Raw genomic sequence first — 19453 nt, 5'->3', positions numbered from 1 at the left:
TTCCTTTTCTTTTCTTTCTTATCTTTTCCGTTGGTTTGACTGTCGTGTTATATTGATTAAAGCAATAATAAATAAATAAATAAAGTTCACAGTCATAGAGATGAATAGGGATGCTAACGGATAACTCCTTGCCTTTTGTAGCTCCATGTTTACCTGAACTACAAGTCACGACTGTTTTGAACTACATTACCCATCAGCACTGTGATGTAACTCCGTTAATGAACCAACATGGCAGCGGCTAGGGCACTCGCAAGTGTTTTCCGCTTGGGATCACATAACATCACTAGAAGTCACAGTTTAACATTTAACAGTATACAGAGACGAGGAATAGCAGCTTGCATTGACCGTAAGTGAAATAATTTCAACCCTGAAATAATATTAATGTAAAAAATCAATAGAGGATAATCAAGCGAATCAAATTTTGATTGAGCAAGTACAGATCTGACCATAGTTCATTGAATCTCGATAATATGTAAAATTCGGCTCAAATGGATAATTGTAGCTCTGCTGGTGCCCTCTAACTGTTAAAGTGTGGAGTCAGTGATTGTGACGACTTTCTAGAAGGGATAGTTCCATCGGTGACGCATATTGTTTTGCCTGTACTACAATTGTGCTTTACTGATACATTTAACTCTGTCGTTTTAGTGTTCATTTTGTTTCATAAACTCAGTTGTGCAGATTTGTTTTGCCAATATAATGCCTCATTGAACGTACGTAAACTCTCACACTGGGTTTATTCGACAACGTATACAGGAAAATTGTACTTGTCTGCAGTTTACATTTAAAGGACTATTTTATAACCATATGTAGCCGCAAAAATTAAGCACGTTTGTGATTCTTGAATCGACATTGGCTAGTTTTTAATTCGCTCAGCCAATCATATTTGGGGGTGTGTAATGGACGTTGGTGATTGGCGCAGGTTTCGTTTGTCCCGCGCCCGTGATGTATCTCATAATCCAGTAATGATAATGTCAGGCATACCTGAACACAAACAAGTCTTTGCATCCACATGCAAGGAAAACCAGGATGCATGGAATATCAAGGATTTTAAAATAAGGATATCAAGGCTTGGAAATAAGTTTAAGGAATAAATCAAAAATTACAATTCTCTCATAATTTACACAGCCTCATGCCATCCCAGTGTATGACTTTCTTTCTTCCTTCTTCTGAACACAAACATAGATTTTTAGAAGTATATCTCAGCTCTGTAGGTCCATACAATGCAATTGAATGGTGATCATGACTTTTAAAGCTCCAAAGAGGAGATAAATTCATAATAAAATAATCCATATGACTCCTGTGGTTTAATCCATGTCTTCTGAAGTGATCCAGTTGTTTTTTGTTTTTTGTGAGAACAGACCAAGACTCCTTTTTCACATATGATTTCAAGCTCTAATACACGTCCTAGTGCTTGATGCATCCACAGAGCGCTAGATTGTGCTAGAAAGTGTAATCAAGCTTGAAACTATGATTGCCAATGAGACTGCTGTCAAGTTGGAAAAAGTGAAAAAAGACTTTAATATTGATCTGTTTCTCACCCAAACCCATAGTAAAGCTTCTGGAGACATGGATTTAACCACTGGAGTCGTATTGATTACTTTAGTGCTGCCTTTATGTGCTTTTTGAAGCTTCAAATTTCTGGCCACCATTAACTTGCTTTGTAAGGACATACAGAGATGAAATGTTAATTTGTGTTCAGCAGAAGAAAGAAAGTCATACACATCTGGGATGGCATGAGGGTAAGTAAATGATGAGAGAATTCAAATTTTTGGATGAAATATCCCATCTTAAAAAGTCATGGTAAATAAAAATATTCTGGTTATGCTCTGCTTGAGAATATTTAATTGTCTAGAAATTGCTTTTACTGAGTGCAATTTCTTTAAAATTATTAAAAAGTCTGGGAACTTTGATGGTAACTAACAATTGTGTATCTTTCCACAGCCTCTATAGGACTTACAGATGAGCAGAAAGAATTTCAGAAGGTGGCATTTGACTTCGCTGCCAATGAGATGGCACCACATATGGCAGAGTGGGACCAAAAGGTAAATTAGCTAAACAGAAAGTGACTATTATTGATGTATCATGCTGAAACTTTTACCACTTGGAACTTACTAATAATTAATATAATCATAGAAGCATTCATGAGTAAATGAATATTCTGGGTTCAATACAAGTTAAGCTCAATCGACAGCATTTGTGGCATAATGATAATTACCACAAACATTTATTTCCTTTAAAAAATAAAAAAGCAAAGATCAAAGATACAGTGAGACACTTACAATGGAAGTGAATGTGTCCAATAAAAGCACTTACATTAATTCTGCTGTTAAAACTCATGTAAGTAAAACTTATGTATTGTATGACATTACATCGTCATGGCAATTAAGTTGTAAATTTGGATATAACTTTACACAAAGTTTTAGTAAGTTATTTTATCAAATTAAAATCATGATAACCTGAAACAGTGACTATTTTAGCGTTTATAGATTGGCTATAAATTTGATCTTTGCTTTTTTTAAAGATTTTTTATTGTTTTTGTTGTAATCAATATTATGCCATATGCTGTCGATTGAGCTTCACATGTATTGAACCCAGAATATTCCTGAAATATTTGTAATCACAGGAAATCTTCCCTGTGGAAGCCATGAGGAAAGCAGCCCAGCTGGGGTTTGGTGGGATTTATGTGAACCCTGAAGTTGGCGGCTCTGGACTCTCTCGTCTGGACACCTCTATCATCTTTGAAGCATTATCCACAGGCTGTGTCAGCACAACCGCTTACATTAGCATTCACAAGTGAGTCTACACTGCCATCTGTAGCCTATTCATCCCACTATCCTTCTTTCACCTTTGTTTAATGTTATAAGAACATCATAAATCCCACCATTGTAATTATATTTTATCTGCTTTATGACATTGCACTTATTGAAATGGCGCGTTTGAACATGTCGGTGAATATTGTTCATTAATTGTATTGTTCATCAATAAGTTTTCTATTTTTGTGGTATTTTGTGTTTCATTGTGTATTTGTTGGCTACCACAGCATGTGTGCCTGGATGATAGACACATTTGGTAACAATGAGCAAAGGGAGAAATACTGTCCTGATCTCTGCTCTATGCAAAAGTTTGCCTCCTACTGTCTCACAGAACCTGGTAAGTTTTTCTGTATTCCTTTAATGTAATACATTCAGCTGACATGTGAACTGAAGTGTTTATGTTGTTAAAGCAACTGACATTCCTCCATTTAGAAATGTAATTTTGTTTTTGAATCCAAAGTTGTTTAAAAAGTCACATGAATTAGGGGTTGTTCCCACTGAACACATTTTTGTGACCATCTGCATTGTTTTTAGATTGACCCTTTGCTGAGCACCTTGGTTGATGCCACTCGCTCTGACAAGCTTTGCAGAACTTCCCATAGAAATGATTAGAATATTGTTGTGAACTGTGCAGTTTTGGGCAAAATATTCTCATAAACAGAATTGATAATATTTTTACGTGAGCTGGAATTTAAAGCATATTTATTAGAAAGCTTCATTTGATGGTGATTACACACCTGATAACTAGAGATCAGTGTTGGGTGTAATCCAATTATAAAGTTATCAGTTATGGTAATCTAATTACTTTTAGACAAAATGTAGTGTAATGAATACAATTAAAAAAAAATTTTATTTCTAATATTATGTATGTAGAACGCATGAATTATGTCCCCCGAATCGAGTCAGATAAAGGAGAAATGTGAGTTGCTGAGTGTATGACTTGTGTAACAATGAACAAGAAATATAGACATTATCTTGAATTTTTGAGCAGAAAAGTGTTCTGGTAAGTAACTTAAAAGTAAAGTAATTAGTAATGTGATTACTTTCTCTGATTATAGTTTAGAGATATAATGAGTAAGTTGTGGTGGATTACTATTTCTAAGTAACTTGCCCAACACTGCTAGGGATGGACAGATATGATGATTGTGGGCCGATACAAGACCAATTTTAACAGAAAATGATAGGCCGAAACCAATAACAATATCAATATTTTGCCACTTTCAATACTTTTAATTGTGATAGCATTTTAGTCCATTTAGGTGGCATTTGTGCCCCCTCATTTCTAACCTTGCTGCATGTTTCCTCTCTGGGTACACAAAGATCTTTTAGGCTTTCCTTTTTTTTATATATGTATATAATTTCTACCTACACACATTGCTCCCATACACTCTCATTGTAAACAAGCAAACGCTTGTCAGAGAAACGGCAACAGTTGCTAAAATACGATTGGTCAGAAAAACGTAAGGCGGGGCTTAACGAAGTGTAAACATGCGCTAGACAGATGTCTCTGACCATTACTCCAAATTTTTAGTTTTTACAGTGTCTCGTGCAGGTTTCCACAACTTTTAGATGCTGTTTTAGGTTCAATAAAATGTCACCTGTTATATTCATTGTGCTTTTTTGTAACTTTTTGCGTAAGAACTTGTTCGGTTGAAAGGGGCATTAGAATACTGTTGTTTGTCTCTGTAAAACTTCATAGCATCATTGAATTGTTGTGAAAGTTTCGGGAATTAAATGACATGGGTGTTGCAATAGTTGCAAACATATATTGTGTTTTCATCAACCCAGGTAGTGGGAGTGATGCTGCATCACTTTTAACCAGCGCAAAACTCCAAGGAGATCATTATGTCCTCAATGGCTCAAAGGTACTAGACTTGTGATGGGTTTACGGTACCGATAAAGGTCTTCCTGCAGCTTTTCAACTCTTTTCAATGTTTCTCCTCAGGCATTCATCAGTGGAGGTGGAGACACGGATGTTTATGTGGTCATGTGCAGGACCGGTGGGAAGGGACCTAAGGGGATTTCGTGCTTGGTGGTTGAAAAAGAAACCCCTGGAATCAGCTTTGGCAAAAAAGAGAAGAAGGTAGGCTAATGAATGTACACGGGTCTTGGTATTTTATTTGGTCTAAACTTACAGGTGCTTTTAAAAGTAGTTGTTGAAGCAGATCAGAAATGTTAAAGAATGTCCAGCAGGTGGCAGAGTTGAGTCTGTGGATTAAAACATAAGTGGTGTGCTAACATTCAAACTTCAATTCTACAGGTAGGTTGGAACTCACAGCCAACCAGAGCAGTGATATTTGAGGACTGTGCTGTCCCAGTGGCCAATCGGCTTGGAGCGGAGGGGGAGGGCTTCAACATTGCCATGAAGGGCCTCAATGGAGGCAGAATTAATATTGGTGAATTGTATGATAGATTTTAATAAGTGATATGTTACTATCCCTTTAATTGTTTGATCATCCAAAACCATTCAACCATTTCCAGTAGTCATTTTTTAAAACCGCCACACTGAAAAATAAAAGCACTTTGATTTGAAACCATTTAGATAATTTTTGCATCACACTTTTAGTATTCACTTGCATGGGAATGTAAAAAGCTTTTAATATAGCTTATTTAAATACTATAGCAAGTATTTTTGTACCCACAGCATCCTGCTCTCTTGGAGCAGCTCATGCATCTGTGGTGCTGGCTCGAGATTATTTGTGTGTGCGGAAACAGTTTGGAGAAACACTATCAAACAGCCAGGTAAAGAAAAAGTCATGCTGAATTGTCAAGCACCAGTTCTATCCTTGGTATTTGGCTGTGTTGATTGAGTAACATTTAAGATAATTGTTTAAACCCAAAATGTTAAAGCATTATTGACATAACCAAAAGTTTGTTCTCCCTGTATTCAGTATCTGCAGTTTAAGCTGGCTGAGATGGCCACTAAGCTGGTAGCTTCCCGGTTGCTGGTGCGCCAGGCAGCGCTGGCTCTGCAGGAGAGTCGACCGGATGCTGTTGCGCTATGCTCAATGGCCAAACTCTTTGTAACAGATGAAAGTTTTTCAGTGAGTACACACAGTGCTCTGTTTTTTGGGGACATCATGTATGGTTAGACCTGAATGTTATTGTAATTAAGACCAAAACATAATTGTAAAAACAGATTTGCTTAAATAAGTTTTTGGCTTAAAAAAAAAAAATAATTATGAAAGGTCATCTGAATAACACCTATTTATATTCACCCTTCAGATATGTAACCAGGCCTTACAGATGCATGGAGGTTATGGTTACCTAAAGGACTATGCAGTACAACAGTATGTCAGAGACATAAGAGTACATCAGATATTGGAGGGTAATGGCTTTATTATATATAAAAGTGCACTAAATGCTATACTGAAATGTTTTTATGCACTTAATATATTCTGTATAGTATAATCGTATATTTTATGATTTTAATATTTAAAAAAATATATATATAATGATCATATACATGATTATTTGAATATTTTTATTAAAACATATATATATATATACTGTATATATAGGTTTTAATAAAAATATTAAATAATCATGTATATGATCATTATATATTTTTTTAAATATTAAAATCATAAAATATATGATTATACTATATATATATATATATATATATATGATTATCACAAATTAGTTGTTTATTGTGTGTGTATACACTAGGGCTGAAATGATCAGTCGACATTATCGACAATGTTGACAATAAACAATTGTAGACAAAAAGTTTCATTGTCGAATAGTCGTTTGATCTCATTTAACGTAACATGAGATCACATTGAACTCTAATGATGACGCACGAGATCAGCACTGCAGTTCACACCTGACTGAGGAGGGGAACAAAACACAGCTAACAGTCCAGATGCACTCTAAACTTTCCAAACAGATTCAGGTGATGTAGATCGCAAAGTATTTGAGGATTATACAAAAATACAAAATAATTAAAAACAGAAGCACTCTCATTGTGGAATAATTGGAGCCGGAGCTCTTTAAAGGAAACATCTTAAATACAGTTACATCTTAATTACAGTTATATTTAATGCATTATAGCTTTATTAACATTCAAACAATACAGAAGCAGATCATGCAAATAGCTATAAACTTCGAAACTGGCATTTTTAGGAACAGTCAGCACCTCTTCTATGAGTTGTGCGAATGGGACTGCACCCAGCTGATGCACACTCTGGCGCGGGGACACTCGTCCCTCGAGTGTGCACGCTTAATGCAGCTAGATTATAATGTGATTACTCTCGACTTATTGAATCATTATATATGTCATTGTGCATTTATTATCGTGAAGAAAATACTCAGCTTTATTCATGAGAGAGAGTTTTTTTTTTGTGTGAGTTAAAGATGGATTGAAGTGAAAAGTGAGAGAGGGTAGTCTTTTCCCCATTAAATACTGCAACAAAATATTGTTTTGACTTGTTTTCCAATAAAAATATCTAAAACTCCTTTAAAACAACGTAGATTTTCTTTAGCAGCTATACTGCAGAAGAAAAATGTTATCTGAGAATGTTGAATATAATATTAAAAATACAAATGGTAATGTATCAGAAATTATAAAGTAATGTATCCAATCTGGAAAGTCCGGTAAGAGGCAAGCGCCTTGAGTTTGTGTAATTCATCAGTCTGTTGTGTCTCTCAGCTGTGATGAGCCTTAATGCTGAAGTTGTTAGTTTAAAGCTGTTTAAAGCTATTTCCTAGCTTTAGTAGTGTAGGAGTAATATGAGTGATTACGAAGAGCTGTTGTATGTAAACACTGGCTGATGCAGATTTACTTCAGGTCACCTAACAGGCTCATATTACACACAAAAATTATCTACCACCTGCTGGCTAACATATGTAATGTAAAACAATTACATGTAAAGAGATGCATACACAGTAGCTCTTAACACATCTGCTCTGCTATTACTCTTTAGTTTAGAATGTCACCAACACAAGCGGAGTGATAGACACAGTGCGAGACCATCAGTGCTCATGTAACATCTCTCGTTCCATCAGATTCGAGGACCGGAACTAACAGTTGTGTGTGTGTCTGTGTATATATATATATATATATATATATATATATATATATATATATATACATCAATTGTTTAAGATTGTATAAAATGTTATGAGTCTATTTTTATTTTCTTGTTCTCTTGTTTAGGTACAAATGAAGTGATGAGGATGATCATAGCAAGGAGTTTGCTTACTGAATCATGAGAATCATATGCTGCTTTTTATTCATGGATTAAAATGGACTGTTACTCTGGTTCTGGGTTCTATCACATCTGAGACAAACAAGTTGTTTATGCCATCATTTTCTAATATGTACATCAAATTATTAAAGTGATATCTTGTTAAATGTATTCCACCTATGTGTTACTAAATGCTTAGAGATTATTGATCTTATGACACTCCAATATCAAGAAACTTACCTGCTGATTTATATAATGAACTGTCAATGTCACCGTATTTTCTGTAGCTGTTAGACTTTTCTGATTGTCCAGCAAAAGTCAAGTTTATGCCTTAAACTCCAGGATTAGCAGATCTAGATTAAAATGTTTATTGTAAAAACACACTGATGTGATCTTGAGCAGAGAATCAGTAGATATTTGAATACAAGGAATTTTATTTGTTTAGTGTAAAATATTTAGGCTGGTTACAAGAAGTTATGCTATTAAAACATAAGCATGGTTCTGCAACTGTTACTGGAAAATTAGTCAAATTGAAACCTTACACTGATTAAATCTAAAAATGCTCCAGATTAGTAGATTACCATTTTGTTTAATTTTCAGCATTTCAATGCTTCTTTACTTCCTGGGAGACTTTTATCACATACAACTTTGTTTAGGAGATCATTTTCAAAGCACAAATCAAATCTCACAGTACTTCCATAAATTGTCCTAAAAGAGGTAAATATGTATGGTTCTGATCCTCATGTTTTATTTAAAATGAGTGCTGTGAATTTTGTTAAACAGTCTTGTGCACCATGTGAAATGAAGAACAGTTTAGATTGAAATGTCCTTTTTGTGTTTTGAGTGTCACCTGCAAAGCTCTTATCTGTTTTGTATGTCTCATCAACATGAGTTGATAATGCTCTTATATTGGATAGGAATTCAAAAGCTGTCTGCTTCAGTGCATTAGTCTATTCAACAGCAGGAGAACCTGCACACCAACTGTTAAAGAGCAAGAATTAATAAAACATTTATCATGCCTGATTGAAATAGAAATCTAAATAGGATGTTTGTGGTTTTGATGTCCATTAACTTTGAATAACTCTACTGTATGTTATTAACCTTAAAGGGATAGTTCATCCAAAAATGTGATTAGAGACACATTGGAGTCTTATGGATTACTTTTAGGCTGCCTTTATATAGTTATTTGGACCTTCAAAGTTCTGGCCATCAATCACTTGCATTGTATGGACCTACAGTGCAGAGATATTCTTCTAAAAATATATGTGTTTGTGTTCAGCAGAAGACAGAAAGTAATACACATCTGGGATGGCATGAAGGTGAGTAAATTATGAGGGAATTAAAGTTTTTGGGTGAACTATCCCTTTAATCAATATAAGCATTTAAAATGTACAGTCTTCTCTCTTTTGGGTAACTGGACCAAACCTATTGATGACTCATCATGCACTACACATACATGTTTTTTAGAAGGAGAATGTCTCTCTGTAACAGACTTGCAAGTAGAAAAAAAAACAGTTTATGGCTGTGACATAACTAAATTATTATTATTATTTGTTTTTAAATTGAAGAGTCCTTCGATATATCACATGCAAAATTCCTGTTTCAAAAACAAATACATCAACACAGGAAAGAAAACTGCTTGTCAAACCATTTCATGGGGTCTTTAATTCATCAGTAAAAGTAGTGTTGAATAAAATATACAATAACAAGTAAAAGTTTAACTAAAAACAATGTATTTTTACTTCCTGCTTAACAAAAAGTAAGCTAGAGCAAACAAGCCACAGATGTACAAGAGTTGCTGATAGGAAACATTGCAGCGCGATAAAGCTAAACAAGTGGACTGAAGTGGGACACCTTCAAGTCCATCTGGTTCTCAGTATCCGACTGACCAGTAGGTAGGTTTCCTTCAGTCTGCTGATGAGGTGTTAAATTGTTGTTCACCTGACTTTTGAAGAAAACCAAACTATTAATGAAAAAACCATACTAAAAATATAATATTGTTTTTACAGAGGTTTAAATACACACCTAAGCTCACTGGCATATGTTTTCTTCAGTTGCTTCTTCCTGTTACAGATCACATAAGCGACTGCTACCCCAATTAGCAGAAGAACGAGAAAGATCCCCATCACCAAAGCACCGATAACAGCTGCGGTTTCCCCATCTAACAATAGATCAGTGGCAGTATATCACCATATCACATGATCTGAACTGCAATAACTGTCTCAGAGCATTGTGTGATGTGCAGAACTCACGTGCTACTCTGAGAATTATGCTGCATGCTGACTGGCCAAGCTCATTAGAGGATCTACAGGTGTAGGTTCCAGCAAAGGCATCAGACAAGTTGTGTAACATCAGAGAACCAGTACGCTGATCTGAAGCACAAATAATAATGTGATTAATTGTCAAACTATAAGGATTTTTTAATAGCTGATGGCAATACTGATATCAACAGAGCGGCCGATTACATATACAATGATGATATTTACATAATAAAATACAGTGACCGCAAATTAGTTAAAATAACAATACATCATAATAGTATAATAGTACATCCCTTATGAGTCATTACAGAAACACGAACAAAGAAATTCATGTGTCACTATGCACTACTTTTAGGTGGTAACATATACAAGTAAATGTGAAAGTGCTAGGATAGGCTCAAATCTGGATGTTTTTAAAGCAGTCGCTTGTTACCTACCTTCTACGAAACTGTCTGGCAGTAATGGGGCTGCATTCTGCTCCCTGTGCCATGAATAAATAGGTGTGGGGAGACCCTGAGAGGACTGGCAACTCAGAGTGACATCATTCCCCATATAGGTGTTTCCCTGTAGTTGACACACTGGCATGGATGGGGGCACTGAAGATTTAAAGAACAGCCTATGTTCATACAGTATTATTGATAATTATGTTGTCTTGACAAATGTTATTCTACAAACTTTGTTTAGTGTGGCTGTCAACAAGGCTGAGAAACGAAATTTTAAATTTTCACTGAAATATTACCAGAATAATATAAAAAATGTTAAGACATTATTTCAGGTAGGGGGAAAATCTATAAGACATCTTATTTGTAAATCGACGTTGTCTCATACGTCAACAAGAGGATGCAACAAATCAATATAAACCAAACCAATCATGGCTGTGTTATAGTGATTGTTTATGGCAAACAATGCACAAAAAATTATTGAAGGGCAGAAAGCATCAGAGACCATGGCCCATGGGCACATTTTATTTGCTGTTTACTGAGTCTAGTGCTGTCACAGAGACAGGTGAGATATCTCACGACACTTATTTCATTAATATCTTTCAGGGAGTAGGAAAATCTTTTGAATAACTTTCTGTGAAAAAATAGCTTACAGCACCTTTAACTATGCGTTGTATGTATGTACCTAACGCTTATGAGGCGAGAACACTTATAACAGAGCAAGGCATGCTTAAACCATTGAAGACCTCCACCTCTGGGGGACATTAACTCCGCTAGACAGACTGTTGCGTTGTGTCTCGCTGTTTTTTTCAGCATCTTGTGCAGTAACTATGTATTTTTAAAAGATACTGTGTCCATTTAAAAGGAAATGTAACCTTTAAAACACACCTTGAGACACCAGTGTTCTATTTTATTCGTTGCACTGTGCCTGTTTAATCCCAAGAATGTAAGTCATCATCGGTGCTTGGCAGACATCCATGTTACTTTTAGCATTAGAATCTACATTTTTATTTTAAATTCGGTGAATATTGTTGAGTTTTTTTCAAAATCCCTATACGAAGATCAAATTTTCTCACTGTAACTCCTCCTAGGGCTTTCAATCTATATCCACCAATCTCGACTCTGACCTTCAGAGATTTCTGGATTAGTGTGCTATGTCTTTTCTAACTGATCAGACACACAGTTTTTGCACAGCAGATTATCAAAAATCTGAAAAATATTTACACTGAAGGAATGTTCAAATATTTACCCACAAACACACATTCAAATCATCAAAGTTTGTCTTGACAAATTTTACCAATGCAGTTGGTTATTGTTTTAGTTCAGGCATATGGGCCAGCTTACCAAGCACAGTGAGGTTGATCAGACCCTGTCCACTGCCGGACCAGTCACTCGGGTTGGTAACCTCACATATATACAGGCCAGCATCTGAGGACTGAGCATTGATGATCTTGACAGAGGCGACACCCTTCACTGGAGGGTTCTGCACTAGAGTCATCCTTCCCTCCCAGGAGTTCATCCAGTACAGCCTACCATTGTAGTATAACACCTGCTTGGGATAAGACTCATTGAGATTCATGGTTGTTTTATTGTACACTGGCTAGTATACTTTTCCATGAATTCTCACCCTCTTTGCTTGGACAGCAGGCATTCCAGGAGCAGAGTAGCGCCACTCCAGAGTAAATCCCTCTGAGGCATATGTATCATACGTGCAGGAAAGCTCGGCTAAAGACCCAGACCGAACAAACACAGAAGGCTTTACCACAACTGCTTGCCATGACCTCACTATGTCTGATCAAAGACAAAGGGAACATTTGAAGGTACATTCAATGCCTTGTGAAGCTTTGGTAAGAAAACTCAGTAACATCTTAATCCCAATAAACTCATAATATTTGATTAAACATGTTTCATCATGTTTGATGAAACAGATCCATTTTTCAGAAACTAATTTGGAATATATTTATACATGAATGATAGAAATTATATACTCACCAAAGTACTGGATCAAAATCCATAATGTCAGCACTGTCTGACCAAACGCCATTATACACTGAATATTTAGTTTTCCTTGCACTCATGCGGAGATAAGTAGCAGCTCATGACAGGATGGCTCTAAATAACAGTAGGCACAACAAAGTTCAGATTGTGCTTTCAAGAAGGGTAGGCAGGTGTGGCTAAACACACCAACTTTAACCATAAATATTATTTGATTTCTTATCATTTAAAGCAAAAGCCTTTTTCTCATGAAAATTGTTCAAACCTTTTTTTTTTTGGCACGATCTGTAGTTTACTGGGCATTTTTTGGCCTGTACTTACACTAGAAGCAATTTTGGTTTTAGTTGTATTACATAGAAAAGAGAAGTGTTTGTGTTTCCTCCTAATCCTACACAGGTCATAACGTAAAGTGGGGACTCGTCCAGGATCTCAACCTAAGACCTCTTAGGTTGAAACAAAAACCATACACTGAGATATAAATTTAAAAGAAAATGATATGGCTGCCAAAAGAAAGTGAATTGCTCTCATATTTTAGATACTGAATGTTAATTTAGTTTATTTACTGGCATGGCCAATTAAATGGTACATAAAATTAATGGGCTAATTGAACTCTTTAATCAACCATGATATAAAACGTAGTACAATATTGGTTTAATAATCAGAACATTATGGCAAGTGATCAAAACAAATACCACCATTTTAACATTTATCTTGAACCTCACTGAGGCATTTTTCATCCTAAGTCTTTTTTTATCTAACTGTTTCCATCATGTGGACAGTTACAGCACAATGCTTTAAAATCTGTATAATGCCAATTGCAAATAAAAAGTAAAGTGAGTGGAAAAGGCTTAAATACAGAACAGACAATATCGTCATCCGACAATTCACCACACGTGTGCAGAACATTCTGTATTAACACAATATCAAACTATCAAATGCAATAGAAAACACTGCCTCTAACATTCAAGTCATTAAACCACAAGGCTAGATGTTCGTACATTATCATGAACACACAAATTAATAAATGTACACTGCCATGGAACTTACATTATCAAATATTCTAAGTTTATACGGGATTTAGGGATTTCTGGTCCATTATATGAGCATTGCAATATCTGGCATTTATATCATAAGATATTTTAAGACAGCATATTCATGGGTCTTTGCTGTATCTATTTTAAAGTTGTTTTCCCCCCCTCTTCAAAAATTTCACATTTCCAATAAAAAAACACAGAAATCTGTAAAATCTGTGACAGAAAAACATGCCACAAGAGAGAAAACTCCTGAGACAAAAAGAGGCACAAGAACAGGCGCTGCTAAAGATGAACTAATCGAGTATTGTCATAATTTTAACCGAACAACAAGTAAAAAAACAGGATAAATCTGAATGTATTAATATAACTGTTTCCTGGGTAGTTCAGCGAGTATTGACACTGACTACCACCCCTGGAGTCGTGAGTTCGAATCCAGGGTGTGCTGAGTGACCCAGGTCTCCTAAGCAACCAAATTGGCCCGGTTGCTAGGTAGGATAGAGTCACATGGGGTAATCTCCTTGTGGTTGCTATAATGTGGTTCTTGCTCTCAGTGGGGCACGTGATGAATTGTGCGTGGATGAGCGGAGAATAGTGTGAAACCTCCACACGTGCTATATCTCCGAAGTAACACTCTCAACAAGCCACGTGATAAGATGCACGGATTGACGGTCTCAGACGCGGAGGCAACTGAGATTTGTCCTCCGCCACCCACATTGAGGCGAGTCACTACGCCACCATGAGGACTTAGAGTGCATTGGGAATTGGGCATTCCAAGTTGGGAGGAAAAATAAATAAATAAAAATAATAAGAATAAGTTCAGAGTGTTTAGGCATCATAAAACCAACTATACTCAGTAGAAAACACAACACATAACCCATTATCAAACAAACCAAAGGGTTTCTTAACAGATTTACTGTACTTATTTTAATCTTTGATATATAAAAAAAGTGTCTATTTCTGATATATTTCCATTGTTAACCATTATATCTTCACCATTGTTAAAACCTTTCCTCAAACAATTTTGGCTACTGTCTGAGGAAATAAGTCAATTTGTGTCCTAAACCAGTGAACCTACATGGTTCTGGGCAGGCGCCGTAACTGGCACAGCACCCATGCGGGACAGAGTGGCAGTGTTTATAGGCATGTTGAGTGAGCGTGGGGCCTGTGGCATGGGCCCCTCAGTCCTGTGTGTGGAGCAGCTGTTAGGGATGAGGACTGTTGGACTGTGATGGCGATGAGGGTTATGCTGAAGGCGATGAAGGTGTATGTGATTGGGCGTGCTGCTGACATTGTACCCAGGCAGGCCGTGAAGTGGGTTGGGCTCTCCAAGGCGGAGTCGGAAGGTGGTGGTACTCCCAGAGGCTGTGAGGATGGAGGCAGTGTCAGAGGCACCTGGAGGATACGGGTAATGGTTGTTGGGCAGATGGTGAGGGTCCTGCGGAGGAGGACTAGTGGCTATGGAGGATAACGTGCCGTTCTTTGATATGATGTCTGATCCTGTGCCGCTTTTAGCCCAGGAAACCCGTTTAGGTGCCTGAGCATCTTCCCTAAAAGTAAACAGCAGTCATTCAACAGAAATCAGATATACATTGAAGGGTCAGAAGTTAACCAGTGTACAAGGCAAAATGTTTACCTAAAGTGAGAAAAATACTTAAATTAACTGATTCAATTGAACAAACAATGTCATACAGTGCATCCGGAAAGTATTCACAGTGCTTCACTTTTTCCACATTTTGTTATGTTATAGCCTTATTCCAAAATTGATTACATTTATTATTTTACTCAAAATTCTGCAAACAATACCCCATAATGACAACGTGAAAGAAGTTTGTTTGAAATCTTTGCAAATTTATTAAAAATAAAAAACGAAAGAAAATCACACGTACGTAAGTATTCACAGCCTTTGCCAAATACTTTGTTGAAGCACCTTTGACACCAATTACAGCCTCAAATCTTTTTTTGGTATTTTTTGTACAAGCTTGGCAAACCTATTTTTGGGCAGTTTCTCCAATTCTTCTTTGCAGGACCTCTCAAGCTCCATCAGGTTGGATGGGGAGCGTCGGTGCACAGCCATTTTCAGATCTCTCCAGAGATGTTCAATCGGGTTCAAGTCTGGGCTCTTGCTGGGCCACTCGAGGACATTCACAGAGTTGTCCTGTAGCCCCTCCTTTGTTATCTTGGCTGTGTGCTTAGAGTCATTGTCCTGTTGGAAGATGAACCTTCACCCCAGTCTGAGGTCCAGAGTGCTCTGGAGCAGGTTTTCATCAAGGATGTCTCTGTACATTGCTGCATTCATCTTTCCCTCGATCCTGACTAGTCTCCCAGTTGCTGCCACCACCATGCTTCACTGTAGGGATGGTTTTGGCCAGGTGATGACCGGTGACGCTTGCCATTCAGGCCAACAAGTTCAATCTTTTGTTTCTTATGGACTGAGAGTCCTTTAGGTGCATTTTGGCAAACTCCAGGCGGGCTGTCATTTTCCTTTTACTGAGGAGTGGCTTCCGTCTGGCCACTCTACCATACAGGCCTGATTGGTGGAGTGCTGCAGAGATGGTTGTTCTTCTGGAAGGTTCTCTTCTCTCCACAGAGAAATGCTAGAGCTCTGTCAGTGTGACCATCTGATTCTTGGTTACCTCACTGACTAAAGCCCTTCTCCCCCGATCGCTCAGATGGCTGGTCGGCCAGCTCTATGAATAGTCCTGGTGTTTCCAAACTTCTTCCATTTATGGATGATGGAGGCCACTGTGCTCATTGGGACCTTCAGTGCTACAGAAAATGTTCTGTACCCTTCCCCAGATCTGTACCTCGATACAATCCTGTCTCAGAGGTCTACAGACAATTCCTTGGACTTCATGGCTTGGTTTGTGCTCTGACATGCACTGTTAACTGTGGGACCTTATATAGATATCCTTAAAAATGTGGAAAAAGTGAAGCACTGTGAATACTTTCCGGATGCACTGTACATATGTAAAAAAAAAAAATACATACATATAAACGTTGGCACTTAATGAAATTAAACTGCACTGAACAGACAACCACAGAATAGTCACAAACCCCACAGCAGCAATACGAACAGAACATACATCTAGTCTCAGCTTTCTACTAGGGATTATGGTGAAAGATAATATGAGGGCTCACTTAATGTCATTGGCCATCTCCTCCTCTGTGTCATGGTTTCTCCTCAGGATAAAAATCAGGAATAAGACAAGAGCCATCAGTCCCACCACTGAACCCACTGTGGCACCAGCGACGACCCAGGCATTGTTAGCTGCCAGAAGAAAAAGGAACAATTCACTTACCTGGGCTGGACGATATATAAAATATTTGTTTTTGCTGGCGATAAATAATTAAGCAACATTGAAAATATCACAATGATTTGGCCATTAAGTTTCATCCCATAAGTGCACTTCATTAGTTTCGCAATCCGACTTGTCTTGTGACTCATGAGTATGACAGTGTTAAGATGTTTTAATACCGTCTCTGATTTAAATGCAAGTAGCAAAAATGGCATTAGTGTTAGCAAGTTAGAATCATTCACACAAATCACTTCAAACTGTCTGATTCAATTAATTCAAAGCACTGATTACACAATACATTTGTGTCATCAGAATGTTCACTGAAGTCTCCATGTCAGAATCCATGTATTAAAATGTTCTAGTAAAATTATTCTAGAAAAATATTGCTGTTTGTGATTATTTATTGTTAAATTGGTGCATATAAATATTCTTCCTTGTGTTCATTAAATGAAAAACAGTAAACATGCCTTGATGATGACAATTATTTTTAACTAGATTTTTACTGTAGATTCTTGCATGAAATAATTTCAAAACATAAATATCAAGATATTTATCATCAAAAGGCAGAAACATAGTGTGACAAAATCTATTAGTCATATCGCCCAGCTTTACTACTACTATAATAACTGTGCGGAAATCAACAATATTTTATATATCAATCATTTTGTGTAATACTTACGGGTGGAGACCTCTAAATTGATGTGGCAGCTATCAGTCCCTGCTGTGTTGCTGGCATGGCAGACATACTTGCCAGACATGCTTTTGGTGAGGTTGCTAAGTCGAAGAGTGCCTTGCCTTTCATCTGAAATCAGATGATCTTTCGTCAGAGTCATACATTCACAAAAATGTCTGCATTAAAAAACAAACAAACAAAAAAACAAAACACAAATCCTTCTAAAAAAAAAAGTCCTTCTTTTAGAGTTAATCACTCTATATCAACTACTGCTGTGACCTCTTTGTGTAAGGTTTTTCAGAGCATAGCTGATTATTCTACATCTATATGAAATAGTAGAATAAATACAGGATGAAAAGAGTGCATATGCTCTATCTTTCTCATAAACAATCTTTGCCATGAATCTTTAGGACGCTGAGAGATACACAGATAGGACATACATATTCTAGAGTTCTGGCTACATTACGTGGACACGATACAGTGTCTAATTTCACTACAGGCAGTGGCAAAAGTTTTAGATGAAAGGATGAAAAGAAGTGCATTAAAACCACAAACACAGACAACTGACACTACCTTTGAGCCTTTATAATGGGGTTTGACAGAGATTGAAGCATGACCTACTGCTGTGGGCTCCACACTGATTGGCCTACCATGAGAGGGCAGTCAAATTCAAATTCCAAGAGCTAAGGCCAGATGCCCGAGGGACCTACATACTCTGGGCATTTAAAGATGTCATAAGCACAGACATTTAAATACCAGTAATACTTTAGATGATCTATTTGTTAACATTAGTAAATGCATTTGGTATCATGAACTAATATGAATATATTTTTACAGCATTTACTGATTTTGGTTAATCCATGTTAATTTATATATAAAAAAAAACTAAATAAAAAAAAGCTAGCTAATGTAGTTAACAAATACAACCATATTTTAAAGTGTTGCCAAATATAAGTGTGTCATGTATTGTTAAATTTATAAAACAAATATGTTTGTTTTGCAAATTAGTTTCTACATTAAAACTATAAAGACACAGGAGTAAGCTTCCTAATAAGATCCATTAATATCAATGTACACAATGTCATAATATTTCAACAATGGGAGGGGACAAAAAGATGAAAGGGGTAAAATGAGGTTTGGCAAGCTTTTAGATTGAGTGATGAATTAGAGGTATTTAGCTTGTGATATTGAATGACTCTAATCTCACTAACACACATTAATACTAATTTTTGATTAAAAATGGATCTTAAGTATAATTTTGTATGCATTTTGTAAGTGTTTTTTTGTTTTTTGCCTTTTTACCATTTTTATTGACAAAGCTCCTATCTACTTGAATGGGGATTGACTGAAATCTCCATAATGTTTGGTCAAGATTACAACTGAAGGACATATTTCAAATCAGCAATAAAATCTGACAACAATTGTATTATAAATTATTTTTACCTCAGATTACACAAAAATAAAACGCAATTTTCCCAGCTTGTATAGCTAATGCGCATGCTCATTTTTGAGTTGTTTGACAGGCGATATTTGTATCTAAAAGGTTATTGGCTCTTTTACCTGTAAGGCAGGACTTCCTTTCTACATCTGTTGACTGTTGGGCATTCCGATTTCTCCCATTCATATTAATAGAAGTGGCCTGTTTCTGCTAAATAGTGTTTGCTGCTACCAAAGTTAGGATTACTGACCACAGGTGCATTGTGAGCAAAGGGAAGCAGTAATTTTTAGTTAATTCCAATGAGAAACCAC

The 19453-nt window shown here is 36.5% G+C and overlaps 3 protein-coding genes across 3 annotated transcripts in view; 1 reads left to right on the top strand and 2 right to left on the bottom strand.

Moving 5' to 3' along the window:
* Positions 1-205: 205 nt before the first annotated feature.
* acad8 (acyl-CoA dehydrogenase family, member 8) lies at positions 206-9034 on the top strand. The gene is made up of 11 exons (XM_052107381.1): positions 206-346; positions 1942-2042; positions 2624-2793; positions 3041-3150; positions 4602-4678; positions 4759-4896; positions 5074-5209; positions 5458-5555; positions 5705-5857; positions 6039-6141; positions 7975-9034. The coding sequence occupies exons 1-11, from the start codon at positions 229-231 to the stop codon at positions 8028-8030; spliced, it is 1260 nt and encodes a 419-aa protein (XP_051963341.1). The 5' UTR covers positions 206-228; the 3' UTR covers positions 8031-9034.
* Positions 9035-9677: 643 nt separating this feature from the next.
* On the bottom strand, positions 9678-15061 carry LOC127630121 (V-set and immunoglobulin domain-containing protein 2-like). The gene is made up of 8 exons (XM_052107558.1): positions 15031-15061; positions 12699-12818; positions 12334-12497; positions 12051-12255; positions 10704-10862; positions 10258-10377; positions 10031-10166; positions 9678-9950 (listed from the first exon to the last, which is right to left on the bottom strand). The coding sequence occupies exons 2-8, from the start codon at positions 12748-12750 to the stop codon at positions 9833-9835; spliced, it is 954 nt and encodes a 317-aa protein (XP_051963518.1). The 5' UTR covers positions 12751-12818; positions 15031-15061; the 3' UTR covers positions 9678-9832.
* The window catches only part of esamb (endothelial cell adhesion molecule b), a 58999-nt gene continuing 52792 nt past the window's right edge, over positions 13247-19453 (bottom strand). Inside the window, exons 6-8 of the mRNA XM_052107557.1 lie at positions 17711-17833; positions 16874-17003; positions 13247-15282 (exon numbers count right to left, since the gene is read on the bottom strand). Coding sequence (XP_051963517.1) covers positions 14793-15282; positions 16874-17003; positions 17711-17833 — 743 coding nt within the window. The 3' untranslated portion in view covers positions 13247-14792. The remainder of the gene's footprint in view (positions 15283-16873; positions 17004-17710; positions 17834-19453) is intronic.

The sequence above is a fragment of the Xyrauchen texanus genome, chromosome 36 (genome assembly GCF_025860055.1).
Source record: "Xyrauchen texanus isolate HMW12.3.18 chromosome 36, RBS_HiC_50CHRs, whole genome shotgun sequence".
Classification (NCBI taxonomy): Eukaryota; Metazoa; Chordata; class Actinopteri; order Cypriniformes; family Catostomidae; genus Xyrauchen; species Xyrauchen texanus.
Note: the sequence above shows the minus strand (reverse complement) of the source record. Positions and strands in the feature narration are given on the sequence as shown.

Excerpts from the sequence above, each read along its gene's own strand:
- acad8 (XM_052107381.1), top strand. The coding sequence starts at position 229 with ATGGCAGCGGCTAGGGCACTCGCAAGTGTTTTCCGCTTGGGATCACAT. Across the intron at positions 2,794-3,040 it reads GCTTACATTAGCATTCACAA|CATGTGTGCCTGGATGATAG; the intron begins GTGAGTCTACAC and ends TGGCTACCACAG. Across the intron at positions 3,151-4,601 it reads CTACTGTCTCACAGAACCTG|GTAGTGGGAGTGATGCTGCA; the intron begins GTAAGTTTTTCT and ends TCATCAACCCAG.
- LOC127630121 (XM_052107558.1), bottom strand. The coding sequence starts at position 12,750 with ATGGCGTTTGGTCAGACAGTGCTGACATTATGGATTTTGATCCAGTAC. Across the intron at positions 12,256-12,333 it reads CTGCTGTCCAAGCAAAGAGG|GTGTTATACTACAATGGTAG; the intron begins GTGAGAATTCAT and ends TATCCCAAGCAG. Across the intron at positions 9,951-10,030 it reads ACATATGCCAGTGAGCTTAG|TCAGGTGAACAACAATTTAA; the intron begins GTGTGTATTTAA and ends TTTCTTCAAAAG.